The sequence below is a fragment of the Festucalex cinctus genome, chromosome 3 (assembly GCF_051991245.1).
Source record: "Festucalex cinctus isolate MCC-2025b chromosome 3, RoL_Fcin_1.0, whole genome shotgun sequence".
NCBI classification, from domain to species: domain Eukaryota; kingdom Metazoa; phylum Chordata; class Actinopteri; order Syngnathiformes; family Syngnathidae; genus Festucalex; species Festucalex cinctus.
The window spans coordinates 24,685,104-24,707,190 of record NC_135413.1 but is presented as its reverse complement, the minus strand read 5'-3'; the positions used below and the strand labels follow the sequence as shown (position 1 = coordinate 24,707,190).

The 22,087-nt window shown below is 40.4% G+C and overlaps 3 protein-coding genes across 3 annotated transcripts in view; 1 reads left to right on the top strand and 2 right to left on the bottom strand.

The window, feature by feature from the left end:
* Positions 1–250: 250 nt before the first annotated feature.
* On the top strand, positions 251–6,763 carry dnaja2b (DnaJ heat shock protein family (Hsp40) member A2b). Its single transcript, XM_077516997.1, has 9 exons — positions 251–517; positions 1,485–1,544; positions 3,076–3,302; positions 3,555–3,635; positions 3,723–3,856; positions 3,949–4,145; positions 4,221–4,365; positions 5,451–5,578; positions 5,648–6,763. Exons 1-9 carry the CDS (start codon positions 440–442, stop codon positions 5,834–5,836), a joined length of 1,239 nt encoding a protein of 412 aa, XP_077373123.1. The 5' UTR covers positions 251–439; the 3' UTR covers positions 5,837–6,763.
* Positions 6,764–6,772: 9 nt separating this feature from the next.
* LOC144016193 (uncharacterized) lies at positions 6,773–13,062 on the bottom strand. The gene is made up of 18 exons (XM_077516996.1): positions 12,975–13,062; positions 12,730–12,809; positions 12,283–12,396; positions 12,119–12,192; positions 11,270–11,445; positions 11,049–11,187; positions 10,854–10,961; positions 10,668–10,787; positions 10,488–10,596; positions 9,165–9,285; positions 8,892–9,076; positions 8,538–8,823; positions 8,121–8,443; positions 7,946–8,038; positions 7,319–7,465; positions 7,156–7,260; positions 7,005–7,096; positions 6,773–6,936 (listed from the first exon to the last, which is right to left on the bottom strand). The coding sequence occupies exons 2-18, from the start codon at positions 12,754–12,756 to the stop codon at positions 6,846–6,848; spliced, it is 2,310 nt and encodes a 769-aa protein (XP_077373122.1). The 5' UTR covers positions 12,757–12,809; positions 12,975–13,062; the 3' UTR covers positions 6,773–6,845.
* Positions 13,063–13,306: 244 nt separating this feature from the next.
* kcp (kielin cysteine rich BMP regulator) overlaps positions 13,307–22,087 on the bottom strand; it is a 35,052-nt gene continuing 26,271 nt past the window's right edge. The window contains exons 36-46 of the mRNA XM_077516992.1: positions 21,914–21,996; positions 21,746–21,845; positions 21,560–21,648; positions 20,224–20,326; positions 20,012–20,154; positions 18,458–18,630; positions 18,276–18,387; positions 17,025–17,126; positions 16,800–16,964; positions 15,407–15,707; positions 13,307–13,953 (exon numbers count right to left, since the gene is read on the bottom strand). Of these exons, the coding sequence (XP_077373118.1) occupies positions 13,733–13,953; positions 15,407–15,707; positions 16,800–16,964; positions 17,025–17,126; positions 18,276–18,387; positions 18,458–18,630; positions 20,012–20,154; positions 20,224–20,326; positions 21,560–21,648; positions 21,746–21,845; positions 21,914–21,996 (1,592 nt within the window). The 3' untranslated portion in view covers positions 13,307–13,732. The remainder of the gene's footprint in view (positions 13,954–15,406; positions 15,708–16,799; positions 16,965–17,024; positions 17,127–18,275; positions 18,388–18,457; positions 18,631–20,011; positions 20,155–20,223; positions 20,327–21,559; positions 21,649–21,745; positions 21,846–21,913; positions 21,997–22,087) is intronic.

Genomic DNA, 22,087 nt, shown 5'->3' with positions numbered 1-22,087 from the left:
GCTCCAGCACCCCCACGCTCCCCCCCCGACCCTTGTAAGGAGCAAGCGGTTCAGAAGAGGGATGGATGGATTGTCGTTATTAACATTTTTATTTTGTATTGGTTTAACTAATGAACAGGCCAATGTGTCTTAAGCCTGCCCACCGCTGGTGTGTATTTGGTCTTCATAAAAACACAATGCTCTCTGCAATCGAGCGTCACAAAGAGCGTCATGGTACGTACGGCTAATAATAAAACCTGATTATGGCCCCGTGTGAAGTTCTAGAAATCTACTCTGCCCGCCCCCCCTGGAAATGCAACTCCTCTGGTTGGGGGCGTCGACGTCAGAGGGGGGGACTTTGTGTCTGAATCTGGCAACCCGGGACTATCGCAGCCGGCTTAGCTTGTTTCCTTCCTCACTCAGCTGAACGTCCGCAGAAGGCAGCCGGCTCCCAAGCATCATGTCGAAAGTCGCGGACACTAAACTCTACGACATCCTCGGCGTCACACCGTCGGCCTCCGAAAATGAACTAAAAAAGGTAAGGACGTTGCAAATTGCGAATAATGAAACGGCGATGTAGGTCACCTGTAAAATGGGCCTAGAAACTGCTTAGCTAACATGAGCTAGCTAGCTAGGTAGCTAGCTCGCAAGGTAGCTTGTAAACTAAGCGAGATAAGATCACAGTGAAGCCAACTATTCACGGCGTTCCCCGCGGTGACGGTGCGACAAATATCTCTTTCCCATTTTAGGGATATATCACATTTCATTTGTACACTGAAAACCTAGTGACTGCTGAACGTTTACAGAAACTTAGTGACCACGAGTGGCGTAGCTTTCCAGATATTAGACGATACATTTCAGGAAATAGTCGACGCCGTGTAGCCTTGTAAACGAAGCATAAATTAAATATTCCTTTACAATGAATATTGTTTTGTGCCCATGTATTTCGTATGTATCGCGTTCTATTGCTGCGCGCTGAGCAATTCACGTGTATCTTAAACATTTCTACATGGCTGGTATGTCAAAGATGATTCGTTTCATGATCTTTAACTGTTATGCTAATGTCATTTATGCATATCTCTTGAAAATGCCATAAAAACTTAAAGGAAGTCATCCGCCCACCCCCCTTAGGTGTGCTTTGATGAAAGTTCTTAAAAATTAAACCTGCCACCTGCTATATTTCTAACTCAACATGCATATAAGCAACTCTTCTGAGTCAGTGTGTTGTTTCACAAACTTAGAAGGGATCATACTAGCAGACTGTTTTGATGTCCAACTATCAGAAGAATGTTTTAATTTGAGATGAAATGTCAAGATGGCTGGAAGTGTCAAAGGCAGCGATGCTCCTGCTGGTGTACTGATGTTTTTGACAGCAGACCCACAAGTCGATGATGCCTTCTAGATTTTTTAGATACACAACTTGATCTCTGACTGAGATCAAGGCTCTGGTTTGGTCTAACTTGTAGGAGATTAACAACTTATGTGTCCCTCTTGGTTTATTACAGGCCTACCGCAAATTGGCTAAAGAGTACCATCCAGACAAGAACCCGGATGCTGGAGACAAGGTATGAAATGCTCAGTGTGAAGGTTTTTTTTTTTTTTTTTTAAATATATAAGAGGAAAAAATGACAGGACACCAATCACATTGATAGGCTGCACACAAATCCCACTGGAAATAAGGGGAATCCAAATCTTCTGTTTTAAAGTTTGAACTCAGTTCACGATTTGCCAGTTATTAACTGTACAAGTATATTGTCGCGTTTTAACATTCTAAACTCATACAAGTGGAGAAAACTACTGTTGTATCATGGCAACAAAACATGTTTACACCTTAGACACAGGGCACATATTTAGGCATCTGTAACAAGTACTGTACTGTATTGTAGAAGTATATGTCATGCAATATGATTTTAACGTTACAAGTGTTTTAAAAAAAATAATAATAATAATAGTTGTGTAGTATATAGTAAAACTTTGCCAGCTCATAATATTGTGTATGTTCTGCCATATTGTACTGGTAGGCTGATGATGATGATGATGTTGATAATAATAATAATAATGCATTTTATCTTCCTGTTACAAAATTGTAAATTAATTAGAAAATCTCCCAACCAAAACAATGTTAACTACTTCCACCCCCCCCCCCCCCCCCCTGCTGCTTAGCATATTTGCACCACTTGTGATAATAAAAAAAACTCATTAAGCTCTTGGGGCACCATGCCCCAGGACAGGAAGCAGAGCCCTTTCTTGTTTTTTGTTGTTGGTTTGTTTTTGTACTGCTGCTTGGTCCTTTTTTTAAAAAAAACAAAAAAAACGTTTGTCATGCTTAAGTCTACTGTGGATATAAAAAAGTCCACCCGCTCTTTTTTCAAGTGGCAGTTTCTTGGGAAAATATATTAATAAATGAGACAGAAAAGTAAATTTCAAACCTTTTACCACCATAAATGTAAACTTTTATCAAATGGAAATAAAATAATATCTTATTTAGGGTGTTTTAATCACCTTGTTGCATAAATATGCACACCCTTAAAGGGGGATTTTTGCCACATTGACTAAACAGCCAGTACTTGTCAGAAATTGCTGAAGCTCCTTCAGTGTTGCTGTCGGCCACTTGGCAGCCTCCCTGACCATTTTTCTTCTCATCTTTTCATCAATTTTTGGAGAGACGGACAATTCTTGATAATGTCGCTGTGGAGTCTTATTTTCTTCATGATGACTGTTTTCACCATGTTCCATGATATATTTAATATTGTGGAAATAATTTTGTACCCGCCATGACTCGTACCTTTGACCAAGCGATTTCTCAGTTCGGGAAAAGTTGTGAATTTGTGTTGGTCACATTTTTTACGTTTTAAAAAATAAAGTAAGTGCTTATCACAAAGGATTTTTGTCTTTTGGGAGTACATTAGAAACATGTGCCTTTCTGTCCTATAATTTTGACATTGAAAGTAACAAGACATTGTCTTGTTTATAAATGAAAGGAGTTTGGTATTTTTATAGTGAATTTTTTGTTTGACGGCAAAACCTGGAAATGGCAACTAACAAACAAAAAAATCTGTCCATTTGTGTTTGTGTCCGTTTCATGTTGTCACCCAGTTTAAAGAGATCAGTTTTGCATATGAAGTACTGACAACGCCGGAGAAGAAGGAGCTCTACGACCGCTATGGCGAACAGGGGCTCCGGGAAGGCGGAGGCGGCGGGCCCGGCATGGACGATATCTTCTCTCACATTTTCGGCGGAGGACTCTTCGGGTTCATGGGGGGACAGAGCAGAGGTCGTAACGGGGGACGGAGGCGAGGCGAAGACATGGTGCACCCTCTCAAGTAAACGGGCTTTTAATAGTGACACATTGTGGACCTTTTTTTTTTTAACATATTTATGTAAATATTATGTCAGCTGTCTGGTTACCAAAATGTTTGAGCTATTGTTAGTCTAATTTAAATTTCTCTACCAGTGACTTGGCAGCTAGGCGTTTTGAAGATTTTCCATTTTCAAGAGTAAATGTCAACACTGTGTTGTTGTATATTGATTGATTGATTGTTTTGTTTTGTTTTGTTTTTTCCCCTCCCTTCCAGAGTTTCACTTGAAGACCTCTACAACGGTAAAACGACTAAACTCCAGCTGAGCAAGAATGTGCTTTGTGGTACCTGCAATGGGTGAGTCCTTTTCCCTCACTGTTTTGTACTGTGACAATAAGAGAACTGTGCATTGACAGTGCTGACATTCTTCCATTTGCCATCCAGTCAGGGGGGCAAGGCAGGCGCAGTGCAGAAGTGTGCGCCATGCAGAGGACTAGGTATGAGGGTGGTGATTCGACAGCTGGCCCCTGGTATGGTCCAACAGGTGCAGTCAGTCTGTACAGACTGCAAAGGAGAGGGTAATGTTTACTGGAAACAATTCACGCAATTTCATGCGTGGGGATCAAAAAAGTAATCTCCAATCTTGGTCCGCTTGTTTGTGTTTGCGCAGGCGAGGTTATTAGTGAAAAAGATCGCTGTAAAAAGTGTGAAGGTCACAAGGTCTGTAAGGAAACAAAGCTACTAGAGGTGGACGTGGACAAAGGCATGAGACATGGACAGAAGATCACCTTCACTGGGGAAGCTGACCAGGCACCGGGTGTGGAACCCGGTGACATTGTTCTGGTCCTACAGGAGAAAGAACATGATGTAAAAAACTTTAATGAAAAATATATGAGGTCATTATTGAATTAGGGCCTCAATTAGTTTTCTTCCCCATCTCAGGAATTCCGCCGGGAAGGCAATGACCTTCACATGGTGCAGCGCATCGGCCTGGTCGAGGCTCTGTGTGGCTTCCAGATAACTGTCACACATCTGGATGGACGCCAGCTGCTTGTCAAGTACCCACCTGGCAAAGTCATAGAACCAGGTACACGTGCCTACTTAGTTTTGATGGATGCACAAATTAGCATTAGCTGTCAGTGTTAATGCCAGGTAAGAAATGCATGTTGGAGTGCGTGGTACCTCAAAGTTTTTTTTTTGTTTTTTTTTTTAACTGCCGGTTCAACTTTACAAAGATAAAATATGTGACATCGGCGTGCTGGCATGTCTTAAGAGGAAATCTTTGCAAATTTGTTCTATTTTTCAACACAACTCATTTGCTCCCAAAAACGGATAAAAACGTTCTATTTTAAATATTGCCATGGTCCCAAAAATTTATTTATACGTTTTTTTTGTTTTTGTTTTTCTCATGCTAGAGCATACAGAAGGCTTTGATGCAGCCTCTGAACTGAAGAGAATGCTTGAAGCAATGGTAGTTATTACAAAAACGTCCAGAAGGTGGCAGCAGAGTATGAGATCAACCAGGGCTATGTTGCAAAAAGCTCTTTTCCCCAGTGTTTTAAACAGACTTGTGAATAATCCCTACTTTCTATTAGTAGTGTGTTGGGGAAGATGGCTTCAAATAGCAACAATTCAATGTAATAATAGTTGATGTCCCCCAAAAATGGATTTGCCTAGATTCATAGTGGGCGGCACAGTGGATGACTGGTTAGCACGTCCGCGTCCCAGTACTGAGGACTCGGGTTCGAGTCCAGGCTCCGGCCTTCCTGGGTGGAGTTTGCATGTTCTCCCCGTGCCCGCGTGGGTCTTCTCCGGGTACTCCGGTCTCCTCCCACATTCCAAAGACATGCATGGCAGGTTAATTGGGCGCTCCGGATTGTCCCTAGGTGTGCTTGTGTGCGTGGATGGTTGTTCGTCTCTGTGTGCCCTGCGATTGGCTGGCGACCGGTTCAGGGAGTACCCCGCCTACTGCCCATAGCCAGCTAAGATAGGCTCCAGCACCCCCGGCACTCTTGTGATGAGTAAGCAGTCAAGAAGATGGATGGATGGATTTATAGTTTTTAAAATATTACATTATTCTTACAAATAAGCATCTTACAAGTTATTTGATGATTTTAAGATTTGTGATCAAATGTTTTAACAATGTTGTTTTTGTATTGTCTTATGTCTCAGGCTGCATTCGTGTGGTCAAGGGCGAGGGAATGCCACAGTACAGAAACCCTTTTGAGAAGGGAGACCTCTACATTAAGTTTGACGTGCAGTTTCCTGCGAACAACTGGATTAGCCCCGAAAAGCTAAACGTAAGTCACGATTCACAAACAACGTCCCCAGAAGCAACAATTTAATGACGCGACTAATCACTCTTCCAGGAGCTGGAATGCCTGCTTCCCAGCCGCGCCGACGATCCCCACATCTCCGCCGACGCCGAGGAAGTGGAGCTGACGGATTTCGACAGGAGTCAAGGGTCGGGCGGGGGCGCCCGGAAAGAGGCCTACAACGACAGCTCCGACGACGAGGGCGGCCATCACGGCCCGGGGGTGCAGTGCGCGCACCAATAGAGAAGACGCCGATGCGTGTTTACATGCATCACTCCTCCAGCCCCACTGTTACAACACCATTCAAGACTTGACGCACGCACGCACGCACGCACATTTCTTCTGTCACGTAGACACCTGACACATACGCACACACCCCCCCACACACACACACACCTGCACCCTCCTCACTTTTATGGTGCCCATAAGAGATGCTCAAGATAGTGCTCAGCAAAGCCTCAGGCCAAAACTTGACTCAGACTTCCATGTCAGCTGTTCAACAAAAGCTGCTCAAATGTAAAAAACAAAAAACAAAGAGAATATTGTTGACTAGTGTACATGGTTTAGTGTAATCCATCACATACAAGCATGCTGCTTACTTGCTGACAATGTACAACCTGGGTCCACACATACACGCACATGTGAGATGACGACAAACCGGAAGATTCCACACAGCCTCATCCTCAGCCATCATTTTCCAAAAATGGTCCCCGCGCTCTCGTCAGCTCGCTTGGAAATGACGTTCTTTTGAAATTTTATGTTGGTGTTTCTTGAGACCACTCAAACCTGATCTGTGAACTCTTGTGTGTGTGTTAACGCGGTGGTGGCCCATCAAGTCGGAGCAGTTTTGGAACGTTCCGGCTTTCTATTGCTGCCTTGTTTAAGCTGTACAATGCGAACGGACACTGTTGAATGTTGTTCGACAAAGTTAGGTCACTACATGATTGACCCTGAAAACCTGAGCGACACAGCCACGGCCGTAGAAGAAACAGCGCCCTCTACAGTACCAATCTCTTAGCGGCCGACTTTATATGATAAGGACTTTATGGCACTTCAGTGTATACATTTGGTCGCAGACTACAGGGGCTTGTCATTGATGAAGTTATATTACTGTTAATGCTTATGTTTGTTCAGATAATTACACTGTATAATAAACAATCTGCAAGTCCACCATTGTTGACGTACAAAGAGTTTTAATTTTCTGTGCTGCGTAAACAGTGGTGCGTCCATTGTTCTGCTTTTATTCAGACACTCATTGCAAGTCATCTTGGTCCAACCTGCCTTCACTTCCTCTGCTCTGGAGATGCACTGGAGCCAGAAGTTCCTTAAAGCCTGCAGTGTTTCTTTAGAAAGAAAAATTACAAATATGGACAAAAGTATTGCTTAATGTAATGAATCTACGGGTACTTACCTTATTCTTCTGGACTGCATGATAAAAGATCGTTCCCTTCTAAGCTGCTCCAGTTGTTCTCTGACCAGCGTCTTCTGCTGACTCTTGTCCTCCTGAAGAACCGCCAATGCATCAATTTGCAGTGTTTTATACTAATATTTACAGCAATTACTTGTGGTATGTCTTTTCTGAGGTGTTTCATCCTCTCCCTGTGCTTGGGTCCGAATAAATCCTCGTCTGCCTTCCTGCTCTGGATGATGGACAGACGCTCCTGGACCTAAAGCAAGGAAGGTTGTTGTCATCATCATTGTCCCATTGACCGTTTTTTCTTTTACCCTTAGCTGTTGTCTGTCTCTGTCCCTCTGCTGCTTCCTCTCCACCCGGCGGTGCACGTCCACCAGCTTACGCATGGTCTTTTCTCTTTCCAATGCAGACACCGGTTCTTTTGGTCTTGTCATTCTCTCCCTTGTGCTGCAGTAGCCCTTCGGGAAATGAATAAATGCGAGAGCAGAGTGTTTTAATTTATTGACACTTAATTCTATTTTTTTTTTCTTTTCTTTTTTTGAATCTCATTTTTATTATATTTTTACTTTTGTATATAGTTTTCTTTCTTTTAATATCTTTTATTGTATTTATTTTTATTTATAGTTTTTAATTTCCCTTTTTTTATCTTTATGGAATTGTATTTTTGTATATCAATGTTTAATTATTGAATTGTATTTTTTATATTCGAATATCCCCCCTCTTTTTTTTTTTTTTTTTTTTTTTTTTTTTTTTTTTTTTTTTTTTTTTTTGGTGTTTTTTTGGCCCATTTATTCGGGAAGAAATGGGAGGGAATTTATGAAAATGGAATCATTTCGAGGAATAGAACTTTTGAGAGTACCGCCCCAGTGGCAACCTGTATAGGTCTTAGATTTTTATTTTTATTTATTTATTTATTTATATTTTTAACAAATTCGTACTGTAGCCTGTGCGGTGAGCTCACGAGCTCGAAAATCCTTCACCATGTCGCTGTCCTCGTCAGTTGCCTTCAAGACCTGCTTTTTTTCTGTTTCCTTCAATTGAATCAAAAAGCAACAGAATGACAAGCGGCGTTGTTTTAAGGGATTTGTGTGTGTGACACGACTACATGAGTACCTCCTGCTGGCCGCCGTGTGTCTCTGCAGGTTGAGCTCGGCTTAACTCTGCTTCACGGCTTTCTGTATGTTTGCTTTTGCCGCCCTCGCCACTTGGCTGCATTTGGACGTCAAAATGCAGTGCAGCCTCCCCCTCTTGTCCTGTGTCGCCCTCAAGATGTGTGCTCCAAGCCAGAGTGATCAACGAGTCCTGTTCCTCAAAGTTCTTCGTCTCACTGTCCTGTTCGTCATCGTGGTGTCCCCCTCCTTTGTCAACTTGACTCATTGTATCTGGAACACATAAAACCTCCAAATAGGGCAGACCTCCCAGTGTCGCGCCACAGCCTGGAAGGAGTAAACGTAGGTCACCCTCAAGGACAGTTTATTAGGTACACAAGTAGCTGTAAACATCTGCAGCACTGATAATGTGGCCTGGTACCTGCGCAGACACCCTGTTTATCAGGTACATCCTCAGTTTGGACTCCGTCAGTTTGTGTGCCGATCGTCTCAGCTGCTGTCTGAGATTCACGCAGTCCGCCAGTGACGTTCTGATCCTGTGCAGGTCCACTAGAACAGGACTGCTGCGGGATTTGCTCCTGACTGAAGTTAGCATATAAAGTAGCCGAAGGGGAGTCAGGATTGAGGAGTTGGAGCAGGTTGGTGTGCAGGTCCGGTGTTTGGAGTTTGGATTGGTACTCTTGTCGCAGTACTTGGAGATGCTCGTTCTTAATAAAGTCAAATTCTTGAGTCACTTTGTTGTCAGTGGATTTGATGACATCATCGCTCGCATTACCTCGTCCAACAGTGCCGGAAGGACTGACGAGGTTTGCCTCTCCTGGATCTCCAGGAGGTCTGCCAGGAGTAACAAGGTGGCTCGATCCAGCTGGTCTTGGGACCATTCTGTTGGGGGTCCGCTAATGTCACATTGGGGTTGAACTTCACTGCTGGAGCGGATTTGTTGCAGCCTTTTTATGCAACCTGTCAGGCAAGAAAGGTTACTTTTTTTTCAAGAGTGATGTGCAAATAAATACAGTTAAAAGTAATATTATGAACGTATGCACAATACTTGTTTTAGGAGAATCTGCGGGAACTGGTTTTTGTACATCCTCCAAAGTGACTTCTTGCAACAAGCGGACCAGCTGCTTCCTCTCCTCCTGCTGAGTCAGCACCAATAACTGCAGCAATGACTGCAGTTGGAGTTGAAGAATTATATTTCCCATATGTGGGAGAGTGGGTATATTGACACCGAAACTGTTATTGGTTGACATTCCCTAAACCAAACCCTTACATTTGTACATTACATTTCATACTATTTGTCATAATTTGAAACCCAACCTCCAAACTTGTAAAGAAACCTGAAATTAAAACATGAACTTAGTTTGAATGCTGAATTGAAATCTTCACTGTAAAGAATTGACTGTACATTTTACTGTATAGATCTTACAGCATATTACTTTATTTTTATTTTTATTTTTAAATTTTTTTTACTGTATAAATTACAGTACTTAGAATGCTGCAACTGTAATTTATATTCGGTAAAAAAAAAAAAAAAAAATTGTAAACAATTTACAGTAATTAACTGAAATTTTACAATAATTAGCTGGCAACTTTTTTGACAGGTATTTACTGTAAATTCTACAGTCATTTCTTTACAGTCCTAACTCATCCTCAAATAGTGAGGATGATTTATTTTTTATTTTTTTGCTATACGAGAATTAAGTGTAATTGCACATCCACTACAGTAGGTGTCAGTGGTGCTCTTATTGTCAGAGAGTGCCCAAGGAGTATTAGAGGCTTACTTAATAGCAAGTTTATAGTTAAACTAGACTAAGTGCAATTTCTGGAGAAATTGTGTGGGAATGCTGAAAGCACATTGAGAGCTGAATTGTGAAATTATAACCACCTGGTTACTGGATAATGCGCTTTACCAACTGTGCCACCGAGCAGTATAAGACACCTGGTAATGATGATGTTATATACATGGAAGTGGGCATGGAAAGTTATACATAGCAAAAGTTAATTGAATGTCCCATTGAAAAATAAATGGGGGAAAAGTTGATATTAAATGTTAAATTGTGAAAATACTATAAGTAATATGGAATCAGACGATATATATATATATATATACCCCGGGAGGCGTGAATTTTTGAAGCTAGTTGAAATTTGAACAATGTAAATTGGAAGTATTATGTGGGAGTTGTGAGAAGTGTGGAGAATAAAAATCACAATAACATATGTGGGAATGCTGAAGCATTCCCACAATTATACTATTTTATACTCATGGCAGAGAAATATTTTCTTCCTCCATGGAAGGTGTAACAAAAAAATAATAATTGAGAATCACTGCCCTAACTTGATATAAGGATTTTTTTTTAAAATCAGGCAGTACCTGCGGTGATGATGATAAATTGTAGTCTTCCATGTGTTCTTCAATGTCATCATCACCGCGTAGTAATGCAGCAGCCTGCTCTTCTCTGCATGGACTGTAAACGTGCGGCCTGCAAAGACACGCAATCAACCGGCGCATTATTGAAAGCATCATGTCGAAATTGCGATCGTTTCATCTCACCAGGTGTGCCAGGACTGTCGAACGGCCCAATATGCGTCAAAGACGTTTTTTTCTTTTTGAACTCTTAATGTTGCTGATCGAATGTACAAACACAACAGTCGCAGGCTCTCCTTGTCCAGCCTGCAAAGTCACAACAATCAAGACTGAGTCATTGAAAAACTTAATAAACATTTTCATTTGTTGTACCTCTCCACTAAGGCTGTTAATTCTTCCCTCTCTTGTCGACGACACACGTTTAATTTATACAAGAGAGAAACTGCAGTGAAGCAGTCTTTTCTGGACTCGGTACAAACTCTGAGGACAATAATGTTTAAAATTACAGGATTAAATGAAATTCCCACGTTCTGGACGGTTTTATATCACTCTATGAGGAAAATCAACCTGTATATTGTGAACGCTCCCGGCAGCTCCGCCAAAGCCATCATGTCGTCGGACGTCAACGCTTCCTCTGCGAGCTCCTCAAGCTGAAGCACCTCATGGTGACGTCGCCATGGCGTCAGCGCCGTCCACTGGTGCACACCTGTGAAATCAGTAAAAAAAAAAAAAGTGAAGTTCCAAGTTGGGGAGGGGGGAAACCTTAAAGGCTAACATGTTGTTCTTACTGTGGTGCTTCCGCAACATGTCAGCATAAAGCGAACGAGCCACCACGTCGTACTTGACCTCATTCAAGAGGAGGACGTCTGAACAGGAGGCCGAGCCCCAAGCTTCACATCTGACCTCTGCCCTTTGAACTAGCCAGGGAGAGGCCAGCATGCTTTGCACGCCTTCTGTCGCCAGTCTGAACTCACAAGAAATCCCCAACAAGAGTTCTATCAGATATTCAATTAAGTTCAAGTTTTCAAGCTGAATCCTCAAAATTCACTGGGAATCAACAAACGTTTTCTGAATGAAAAGTGATCATCAAAGTTTGATGCTATAACCTGTCCACAATAAAGGCGAAAAAGGGGCAAAGCGGCTTCTCAACCTGCTTCCAATCAGGGCTCATGGGTGAATTCCGGTTTGTCAGAAAACTTTTTTTTTTTTTATTTACTGTAAGACACACAAACATGGTAACAATCAAAGATTTTCAGTATAAGTCAACAATAATTGCCAAGGGAACAGTAGTTTACAGAGAAGTATACACAAAGATCAAAGATAGAATGTACACATACAATTGTAAATAAACAAAAAACAAAAAACAAAAAAAAACAAAAAAAAGGTTTGTCAGAAAACTGCCCTACGTGAAGTTTGCCCAAAATGGCCGCTTTAAAACAAAATGGCTGACTCGCGGTTATTTTATGTTGGAGGGAGGCGGCTAATTAAAACAAACAAACAAACAAACAAACAAACAAATTTTAAGGAGGCTTACGTTTTTACCATTGCTGTTCCAGTTGGATTGACACAGTCAGTTTTCTTTATATTAAATATGTTAATTTTTTGTGGCTGTCGTGTGTACTGTTGGATCCTCTCACCTGGCCCAGCTGTGTCTTGCTGCCTTTTGGAGCCGCCGCACTCCTCTCATGTCTTCTTCCGCTCGTGTCTTACTCTGTGTTGTCGAGAAACGAACACACATGAATATGGATCAAATGGACCACACTAACATTATAGTTATTCTATAGAGAATTGTGTAGTGTACCTGCGTAGTTTGGTGTGGACACTTAAGCACCGGAGCATCAGTGACGGGTGGACTGTTACAAACATGCAGCGTGTCCAGATGTCCTACCTTGAGAAGCTGGACCTCCCAATGTAACTACACAATCATGAGTGCGCCAACTTTTATATCAAGCAAGCTTTGTGTTTCAAAACAAAAATTGAGTTTTAAGCAAGTTTCGGATACCCATAAGATGTACGTTATGAAATGAACATCACTTTTTGTAGGCGTAAAAGTGTAGGACGGTGAAGCAAAATGAGGCCGATCTTGAAATACTTTCAAATTTAGTGTTAAATAGTGCCTCCATCTTGTGGTCACAAGCGAAATTACACGCAAAAAAATTCAGGTTAGAGGGTTTGGATGGGGTACTGTACAAGTAAACTGAGTTATGAGCTTAATTAAACTCAGAAGTCGAGATAGCTCTGTATTTACCTTTTCCTTCTCCTTCATTCTCTTCATTTCTATGAGAACATCCAAAATGTGCTCACCAATGCAGGACCATTCACTGTCACCTACGGAAAAATAATAGATAAAAAAAAAAAAAGTTAACAAGATAAAGTTTTTGAATGCAAAAGAATACATTTTAAGTGTCAATATGACCACTTCTACTAAATAAGCCCTTTTACTTCCTTTACTAAATGCAACTTTACGTGTATGTTATCGCCTTCTTAACGGACATGCGCACTTGGTCCTCACTGCTGGCGTCACGAACCACTTTTCTTTCGAGGGAACTGGCGTCCTCGCAGGAAATCTCCTCGCCGTCACTCGGCGATGGTACCGAATGGAGTGATTCAACTTCCTTACCTGCTTCATGATGCGCCACCTACGGGCCTATGAATTATACAAGCGGTTGCTATGGTTACCACAGCCACCGAGAGGACAGCAGGATCATGTGGCAAATACAGTGCATGGGAAGCGAGAAACATCTCAAGGGTGATCAGAAATTGGATGCATCTGAGTAGAATGATAATAATCATACAAGCATTGGACATTGTTAGAAGTAAGAGCTTTATTCATTCAAAAAAAAAAAACCTGAGATAATGTGACATTGCACAGTGCTTGAAAAACATGTATGTCCATTGTAACACAATACATAAACATTTTATAAATGTGTTTTTTTTAAATAACTACAAGTGAACGCTCAATTACTGCACCTTGTGTTCTATAAATAGCACTGCATATTCAGTCACTGTTGAATGCAGCAGCATGGTGGACTAGTGGTTGGCCTATCTGCCTCACAGGTTGGAGGTTCGGGGTTTGCATTTCGACTCTGGCAACTTCTGGCTTTCTCCGACATTAAAAAAAAATAAAAAAATGTTGGCCTCATTGAAGACTTGAAATCATCTGTAGCTCTGATTGGCCGGCATAAGTCATCTGGGTCCTATCGACTCCATCTTATGCGGACAAGCGTTACAGAGACTGGACTGATGAAGTGTCACGACTGGTTGCCGTGGATGATCTTGGGGCATTTGCTGGGATGGATGCAGGAGTTGTTGTGCAGCACCAGGCCGGCGGGGCACTGGCAACCCGGCACGCAGGGTTTGAAGCAGCGGCTCTCTATCGCCCCCAGTGGGGCGCCGGCGTTCAAGCAGGTGACGGGACACGGCGGTCCGCACTCGTCAAACACGAAGCCCCTCTCCGTCGGGCAGCTCACCGCTGTGGACGGCAAGAAAATATTTATTATTATTTATTCAGCTACAGAATTGTTTATCATAATCGAGGTTAAGTTATTGCTTGTGCTGCTTGTTAAAAATGCATGTGAAGAGGACCTTTATCCAAAGGAGACTGAGGGCTTTTCCATGATCAAATCTAAAAATTCCACAATCTCCACTTTGCTGCAGCACTCCACTCACCCCAAATGTGGACTGCTTAATTTTGCCAGGATTAATTGATGAAAAAAGCAGGGCTTCGTATCTAACATTAACTCCTGAGAATGTGATAAAGAAGCATTTTTTTTTTTTTTATAGAGACATAGGACAGAAAGAAATTGGAGCATAGCAGCAAAATGGAGACTGTGGAGTAATTTCTTTTGACAATAGAGTGGGGTGGTGGAGGAGATAGAAGATAATGTAGGTTAATGTGTTACATCCAAGAGGAGATTAAGGGCAACAAGGAAACACACTGCTTCAGCAAACTGGAAATTACAGAGTTGTTTTGACAGTGGATACGTGGTGAAAAAAGGAGAAGTCTTTTGTATTTACTTCATAGCATATTGTAGGTAAATGCATTCTATCCAGTAGGACACTAAGGGCGGCAAGAATATAGACTGCTGCAGCAAAATGGAAAGTGTGGACGTGTCAGTATTGGCAGTGGAGGGTCACTTGCATTTAGGTTCTTGGCATAATGTAATATATTTTATCCCCTAGGAGACTAAGGGCAGCAAGGAAATGGACTCAGACATAGGACAGAAATAAATTGGAACATAGCAGCAAAGTGGAGACTGTGGAGTAGTTCGTTTTGACAATAGAGTGGGGTGAGGGAGGAGATGGAAGGTCTTTTGTAATTACTTTTCAGCATATTGTTGGTTAATGTGTTACATCCAAAAGGAGATTATGGGCAAAAAGGAAACACACTGCTTTAGCAAAGTGGAAACTGTGGAGTTGTTTTGACAGTGGAGAAATTGTGAAAAAAGGAGAAAGTCTTTTGTATTTACTTCTTAGAATTTTGTAGGTAAATGCATTCTATCCAGTAGGACACTAAGGGTGGCAAGAATACAGACTGCTGCAGCAAAATGCAAACTGTGGACGTGTCAGTATTGGCAGTGGAGAGTCACTTGCATTTTCTTTCTTGGCATATTGTAATATATTATTATCCACGAGGAGACTAAGGGCAGCAAGAAAATGGACTCCACAGGAAAAACAAACTACTCCACAGTCTTTACTTTGCTTGAGTTCATTTTTCATGCTGCCCTGAGTCTCCTCTAGGATAAAAAATCTGTTTCCCTTACCACATGCCAAGAAGTATAAATACAAGAGAACCTACTATTTTTTCAGCTCCATAGTTTCTATTTTGCTGCAGTGCACTGCTTAGTTTCCTTGCAGCCCTCAATCTCCTTTTGGATAATTATGTGCCCGTCCTTGTCCTCCATTGCTCCGCTTTTGCCACTCACCGCACAGCGAGGGCCCCCTCCACTGCAGGACCACGCCGGCCTCGCGACACTGGCCGGCGTACGCCTCCAGGGCGTCGCACAGACACTCGTCGGTGTTGGCCCCGCAGGCGCACAGGTCGTAGACGCAGGCGGCGTACCAGGCCTCGGGGGGCACCACGCGGTGGCACGGCCTGAACGCCGCCGATTTGAGGGCCTTGCAGCGGGCGTTAGCGCTTTTGCGGGCGTGGTAGCCCGCCTCCTTGCAGGGGTCCACGTCCTCGCCCGGGCGGCACGACGTCCGGGAGTGACTTCCGTTTGTTACCTGGCTCACACGAGAATGCAACTTCATCAGCTTGCAACATTTTATTGGATTATTTCTTTATTTGAATTATGTATTTTAATTCATTATTGAAACTAAACAGACTGTTTTGTTAAACAACTTTGATGTCACGCATAGACAGAATCACCCAAAAAATTTTTAGTTTGGGGTTTCCGCAATACAATAAAAAGCATAAAATTTGATTAATTGATTTTGTGAAAATTAAGGCCTTAAATGGCATTAAACATATGTCCAGAATCATTAATTTTATATGTATTTTTGGAGACAAGTTGTAATTTACAATGAACAAAATGGGCAGGAGTCCACAAGTTGTTCATTTTCCACTTAATTGCTCTTAATTTGAAAGAAAAATATTCTGTTCCTGTCAGCAATGTCCAACATGAAACACTAATGCCACCTAGTGGCAGAATAAATTAACTCAAAACAAATCTGACTCAAGGTTTTACACTCATTTTAGCCATATAGCAATCTTTTAAACATTTTTTTTTTTAACTTCAAATCATTTTCTAAATTATTATGAATTACTGTATGAATGAAGTTACATTGTTCGGTAAACATTTTTGTCAACTTTTATGTAAGTAAGAGCATGTAAAACTTGAAAAAAGTGTATTTTATTGTACATTTAAAACACATATAGAATAAGCAATTAAAGGGATATTTTACTTATTTAGCCATTTTTGGCAGTCAAACATTCTTATTTTGCCTATAATAAATATGACCAAATAATACCAATCACAGCTCAGCTTGTGAATGTCACATGACCAAACCAAGAAAACAGGTGAGCTGTGATTGGTTACCTGAGCCCTTGTGATGTCATTTTCAGTCGACAGCAAGTTTCAAAATGTGTTTTTAAAGGAACTAATTGTATGTGAAAAACAATGAAAGTATCAAATTAATTATAGACAAAATATTTACTTTTTATTGCTATAATGGACTAAATGAGTGAAGTATCCCTTTAATTTGATTATTATCAGGCAAGTTACTTGTGGAAATCACGTCATTAATTATGATTAAAAAAAAAAATGTAATCGAGCGATACCCGTCACATAGTATTTGAAAAAGTTTTGTTTTTACCCTCCAGCTGTTGCCAAAATCAGCTTCCGACAGGCTTATCTGTCCGCTGGGCATGCGCAGGTCATCCTGGTGGTAGTTGTTGAAGTTTCCACACAAGCCGCAGGTGTGTCCCTTGTAGGAACCCGGAACGCTCACCTCCAGGTGGGAACGGCCGTTCCACAGCACCTGCATGCGAGGGCGTTATGAATATGTTGCGGTCGGTCTCCAAATTGAGCACGAGCAGACCTTGAGGCCGATGTTGCTGTTGAGCAGGATGGTGTTGGCCTTCCGTTCCACGTAGATGTACGGTTCTCGGAGGAACGGCAACGTCACCTTCTCGTCGTCTACCTGAGGAGCACAATTGGGCGGCACAGTCATGTGACTCGGCAAAATTTGACTTGCTAAAACCGAGAGATGACTTGCTTGAAATTTAGATGGGATCAGGGTTATAATTGTTTGGGATTGTTCATTATTGTTAGTTTTTATTTTTATTTTGACTTTTGTTTTTTAAATTGAGTAAGTTTTAATTAGTTTATACAGCAAGTTCATTTTTTTGTCTGAAAATGTTTTGCTTTAGTTTAGTTTCAATTTGTTTAAAAAAAAAATGGAGTATTTTTTTGGGTGCAAGACAAATAAAAAAGGTCACTCAGTAGCCTATTGTGTAATCAAGTAAACTATAATTCTAAAACGACTGTTTGACCTTCCTTCTTATGTACAGATGTACGGCAAAGCCAAAACAAATTCATTTGAAATTAAACCTGAAAGCTCATTTATGATATTAAGTGTTGAAAACGACATTTTTTACTATAATTATAGTAACAGTTGTTCGTTTTATAAACGTAAGATCTAGTTTCAGTTCATTTTAAATGTTATCTTATTTTGTTCACGAAAATAGTTCGTTTGTTTTTTGTTTTGTTTTTCGTCAAAGCTAATGCTAGCATTCAATGTAAAATCCCATTGACGTGCTAGCATAAAATTAGCATTAAGTTCCAGGAGTGCTGTATTTTCAAATAACAAATCTTCACATGCAAATGCTAAAGGAACACACACATACATTTAATCTAACAATATTTAATGGCATATATTCTTCATTAAATAAAAAATGAGTTATATTAATATATTTAATATTACTAATAAAGCTCAATAGCAAAGTTACTTGACTCCTTTTCTTCTCATCTGAATGTACGTAAGAGTACACTCCATGCATTCATGGCAGCACACTGCCCCTAAGAGGCCAAGGTACACATTGCAGGAGTAAGATAAGTCAAATAATTATATAGTAATATCATTATTTTACTTTGTAACAAATTAAAATAATGATATATTAAGTAATATCATTATTTTACTTTTTTACTATATTTTCTGGTTGATATTTCAAGTTATATTTAAAATTGAGTTTTACTAGTTCAATAAATAATCATTTATGAAATTGTGTAAATTAATCATGACTTCAATCTCAAGCAGTATACATAATCACAAACACAACAGAACACAAACCTTGACAAGCCAATCCTGCAGCAGCTGCACTGTGACATCACCGACGAAGACGGTCACCTCTTTGGTCCACGACACCCCCTGACGGCCGCGGTCGTCGTTGGTGGCGTGGATACTTGAAAAGAAGAGGAACGACATCATGGAAGCGCCGCACGCTTTTCCCGTTGCCATGGCGACCCTCAAACCTGAAGTCTCCGTCCTGGCAGTCCTGCGCCAGGACGTAGGTGCACGAGCCCTGAAAGTGCAGCATGCGCCCGTCGAAGGTGCGGTAGTGAGGGTCGCCGAACGCGATGCACGTGGCCGGCCGGGGGATGCAGTGGGGGCAGCACAAGCCGGGTACCACCGATGGCATCTCATCCTAAAACACACACGCGCACACATAATGGAGTGTGTGAAATGTGCCTAATGAGTGCCAGTGCCAGTCATAAACATATTCCATTTGCATGTTTACATTATTAAATGGATGAACATTTTCAAATAATGCTTTTTTTTCATTTTGTCTGTGGATTGCTTTGTGCAGATGTTTTTCAAAGAAGACATTTTAATTTATTTAGGGTTTTATAGTAATATACATTTCAGTCAAGATTAGCAAATCGTCATATTTCATTTTTGTTTTTAGTTCTTGATAGGAACAAACATTTTTTTTAAATGATCCTTTTCACTTTGTCATTAGATTGAGTTTTTGCACCTACGTTTTTAGTAAAAAAAAAAGAAAAAAAGAAAAAAAAATAGTTTTTGGATTCGCTCCAATTTACAGTAAACACCAGCTGATTTGTTAATCACCATGTAATTTTTTTAAAATGTGAAAACATTTTGAAATTATGCTTTTTAGCTTGTGATTATCAATTTTTAGATTTAGAGGCTTTTTAAAAAAAATAAAATAAAATTTTGGATTCACTCCAATATAACATAAACCTCATTAAGTTTGGAAATTCTATTTATAGTCTTATAAAAAAAAAAAAAAAACAGCATACATATTTTAAAGTAATTGTCACTTCGTTGTGTGTATTCTGTAGTTTTTTTCTTTTTTTTTAATTAAAGGAAAACATTTATGACAACCAGTTCAGGGTGTACCCCGCCTACTGCCCAAAGCCAGCTGGGATAGGCTCCAGCACCCCCCACGACCCTTGTAAGGAATAAGCGGTCAAGAAAATGATGGAAAACATTTTTATTACTATTGTAATTTTTTGGAGTCACGCAGTAAATCTTTGTTTTTTGAATATTTTAATTAATAATTGAATTTTTAATTTGGATTTTTTTGCATGTGGAATTTATTTCACATTTAATCCATTTTTCAAGTCAATCCAATATACATTAATCCCCCACCAATTCTCCAATCCACAGTGTAACACTGGGAAAAAATTGAGAAAAAAAAAATTCTGTTGAGTAAGATTTTGTATGCTGATTAAAACTAAAATTGGCACATTAATTCCAAAATTGCAGTCTGTTACCCTCCAGATAAGCAAGATATCACTGATTAGCTGGAAGAAGACCGTAGTACAAACATACAAAAAATGAGAATCCTATAGCTCAAAAACGAGAAAAAGCGAGATTAGTTTTGGATTCCGCACCCAAAAATTTGTCAAAAACTCAACAAAAAATGTGCTCCCCAGTGTAGTGTTTGTAATTTGTTTAACTATTTTATACGCAATTATAAACATTTTTTGGAGTGAGTCTATTATTTGGTAATTTTCTTTGACTATTTTCACATTTCCCCAAGTCTTGTGGTAGCGACTGACCGTCTGGCAGCTGAGGGGAGGGCAGCGCTCGCTGTGACAGTGCACGTCGCCAGACACGCAAGTGCAGCCGGTGCATTCGTCCACCTGCCACTGCTCGTTGGACTGGTACACCGCACCCTGGTGCACGCATGGCACGACCCAGTCTACGAAACACGCGCACGTGGCGGTTACATACAGCAAACACGCTCATAAGCTCATAACGGTTTCGTTACCTTGACATTCATGGCAGCATTTCCCCTCCACTTTCACTTGTTTCTGACCGTCGGGACAAGGCGCATGTGAACACTCCTCAATGCTGCACTCGATGTAGCCCAACTAAATAACACACAGAAACTTATAACAATAATAACAATAATAAAAATAATAATACAGGGAGTCCTCGAGTTAAGGCACACTCGAACTAAGGCGTTTCGACTTTACAACGGTTACGCCCGGTCCGCCATTTTGGCTCCTCCGCTCGTCCGCTATTTAGCCCTTAGCTAGTGCTAGCACTTGTGTACTTGTGGGAGTATCTTTAGCTTTTTCGCCCTTTCTTTTCCATCCACCTCTAATAATAATAATACCACCTCTAATAATAAATAAGTACAGCATCTTTTTTTTTTTTTTATTTGAATGGATTTGAGATTTTTTTTAATGCTAATTATTTTGGTGTAATTATTTTGACATTAATGGGGAAATTTGACTTAAGTCGAAATTCGGGTTACATCGCTCTCGTAGGAACGAAACTAGGGATATAACGATATCAAACATCACATACGATATTATCACGATATGAAGGTCACAATACGATAACTATCACTATATTGTGGAGAGGTTGGTGATACAAAAGGTCTCAATATTGTAAAAAAAAAAAAAAAAAAAACTCATACAAAAAAAATACACAATATTGTGTTTTTGTACAGCAATGAAAAATATTAAAATAATATATATATATATATATATAAAAATATAAATATAATATATAGAGAGGCAAGCATTACAATAAATTGATACATTTTTTATTAAAAAAAATAAATAAATTAATTAATAACTTAATAAATTAATTAAATTAAATAAGAAATTAATACATACAATAAATTGAGTTCCGCCACATATTGACTCACAAGCATATTATGTTCCCCTTTATCTGACCATTATTGTGGACTTTAAACATAGAAGGGCCAAAACATCCATTTGTGAAAATTGAACCGCACTAAAAAAAAAAAAGAAAAAAAAAGAAAGAAAAAAAAAGAAGAAAAGAGCCACCAGAGGGCACTTGAACTGCACAAATGGAAATCAACTGGACTTTTTTTAACAGATGTGCTGCTTTTAATAAAGTGACATGACAACGACGATATATTGGGGCGGTTTTAATATCCCGATATTACGATATTGCCGTTAGCGTTACATTCCTAAACAAAACTCTGACATAACTCAAGGACTACCTGTAATAATAATAATAATAATAATAATAATAATAATAATAATAATAATAATAATAATAATAATAATAAATGAATGAATAAATAACTACAATAAAAAACCGTGGAAATCCAGAATTCAACTTACATTACAGGTGCAAGTGACACAGTCGTCGTCGCTGTCCGTCCAGCTGCTGCCGCTCGCCACGCGCCGATTCTGACCCTCGATCACGCAGTCTGCACCGTAAAGCATCAAGTCGGAATCATCTTCAACGCCAAATTGTGACCAAAAGTGTTTCACTCGGTGGCGGAGGAGGTTTTGCGATGACGTCACCTTTACACACGGGGCAGCACGAGTCTGCAGGGGTGAACTGCTCGCCGGCCGGGCAAGTTAGTGGGGGGCAGCCTCGATGCAGGCACGTCCATGTTAGATCCTACAACACACAAACACTGTAAAACAATGTCAAAAAGGGGCATATTTTGCTGTGTTTTGTTGTGTTACCCTGCACTGGCAGGTGAAACAGGGGTCGTCTGTAGCCAGCACCTCATTGCCGATGAGCGTAGAAGTGCAGTTACTGAGTGGCTCTGGACACACACGCACATAAAGTTGCAAGAAAAACAATCTGACCTGGCCATTCACGTACGTTTCTTTACAACTGCATATGAATATCAATTG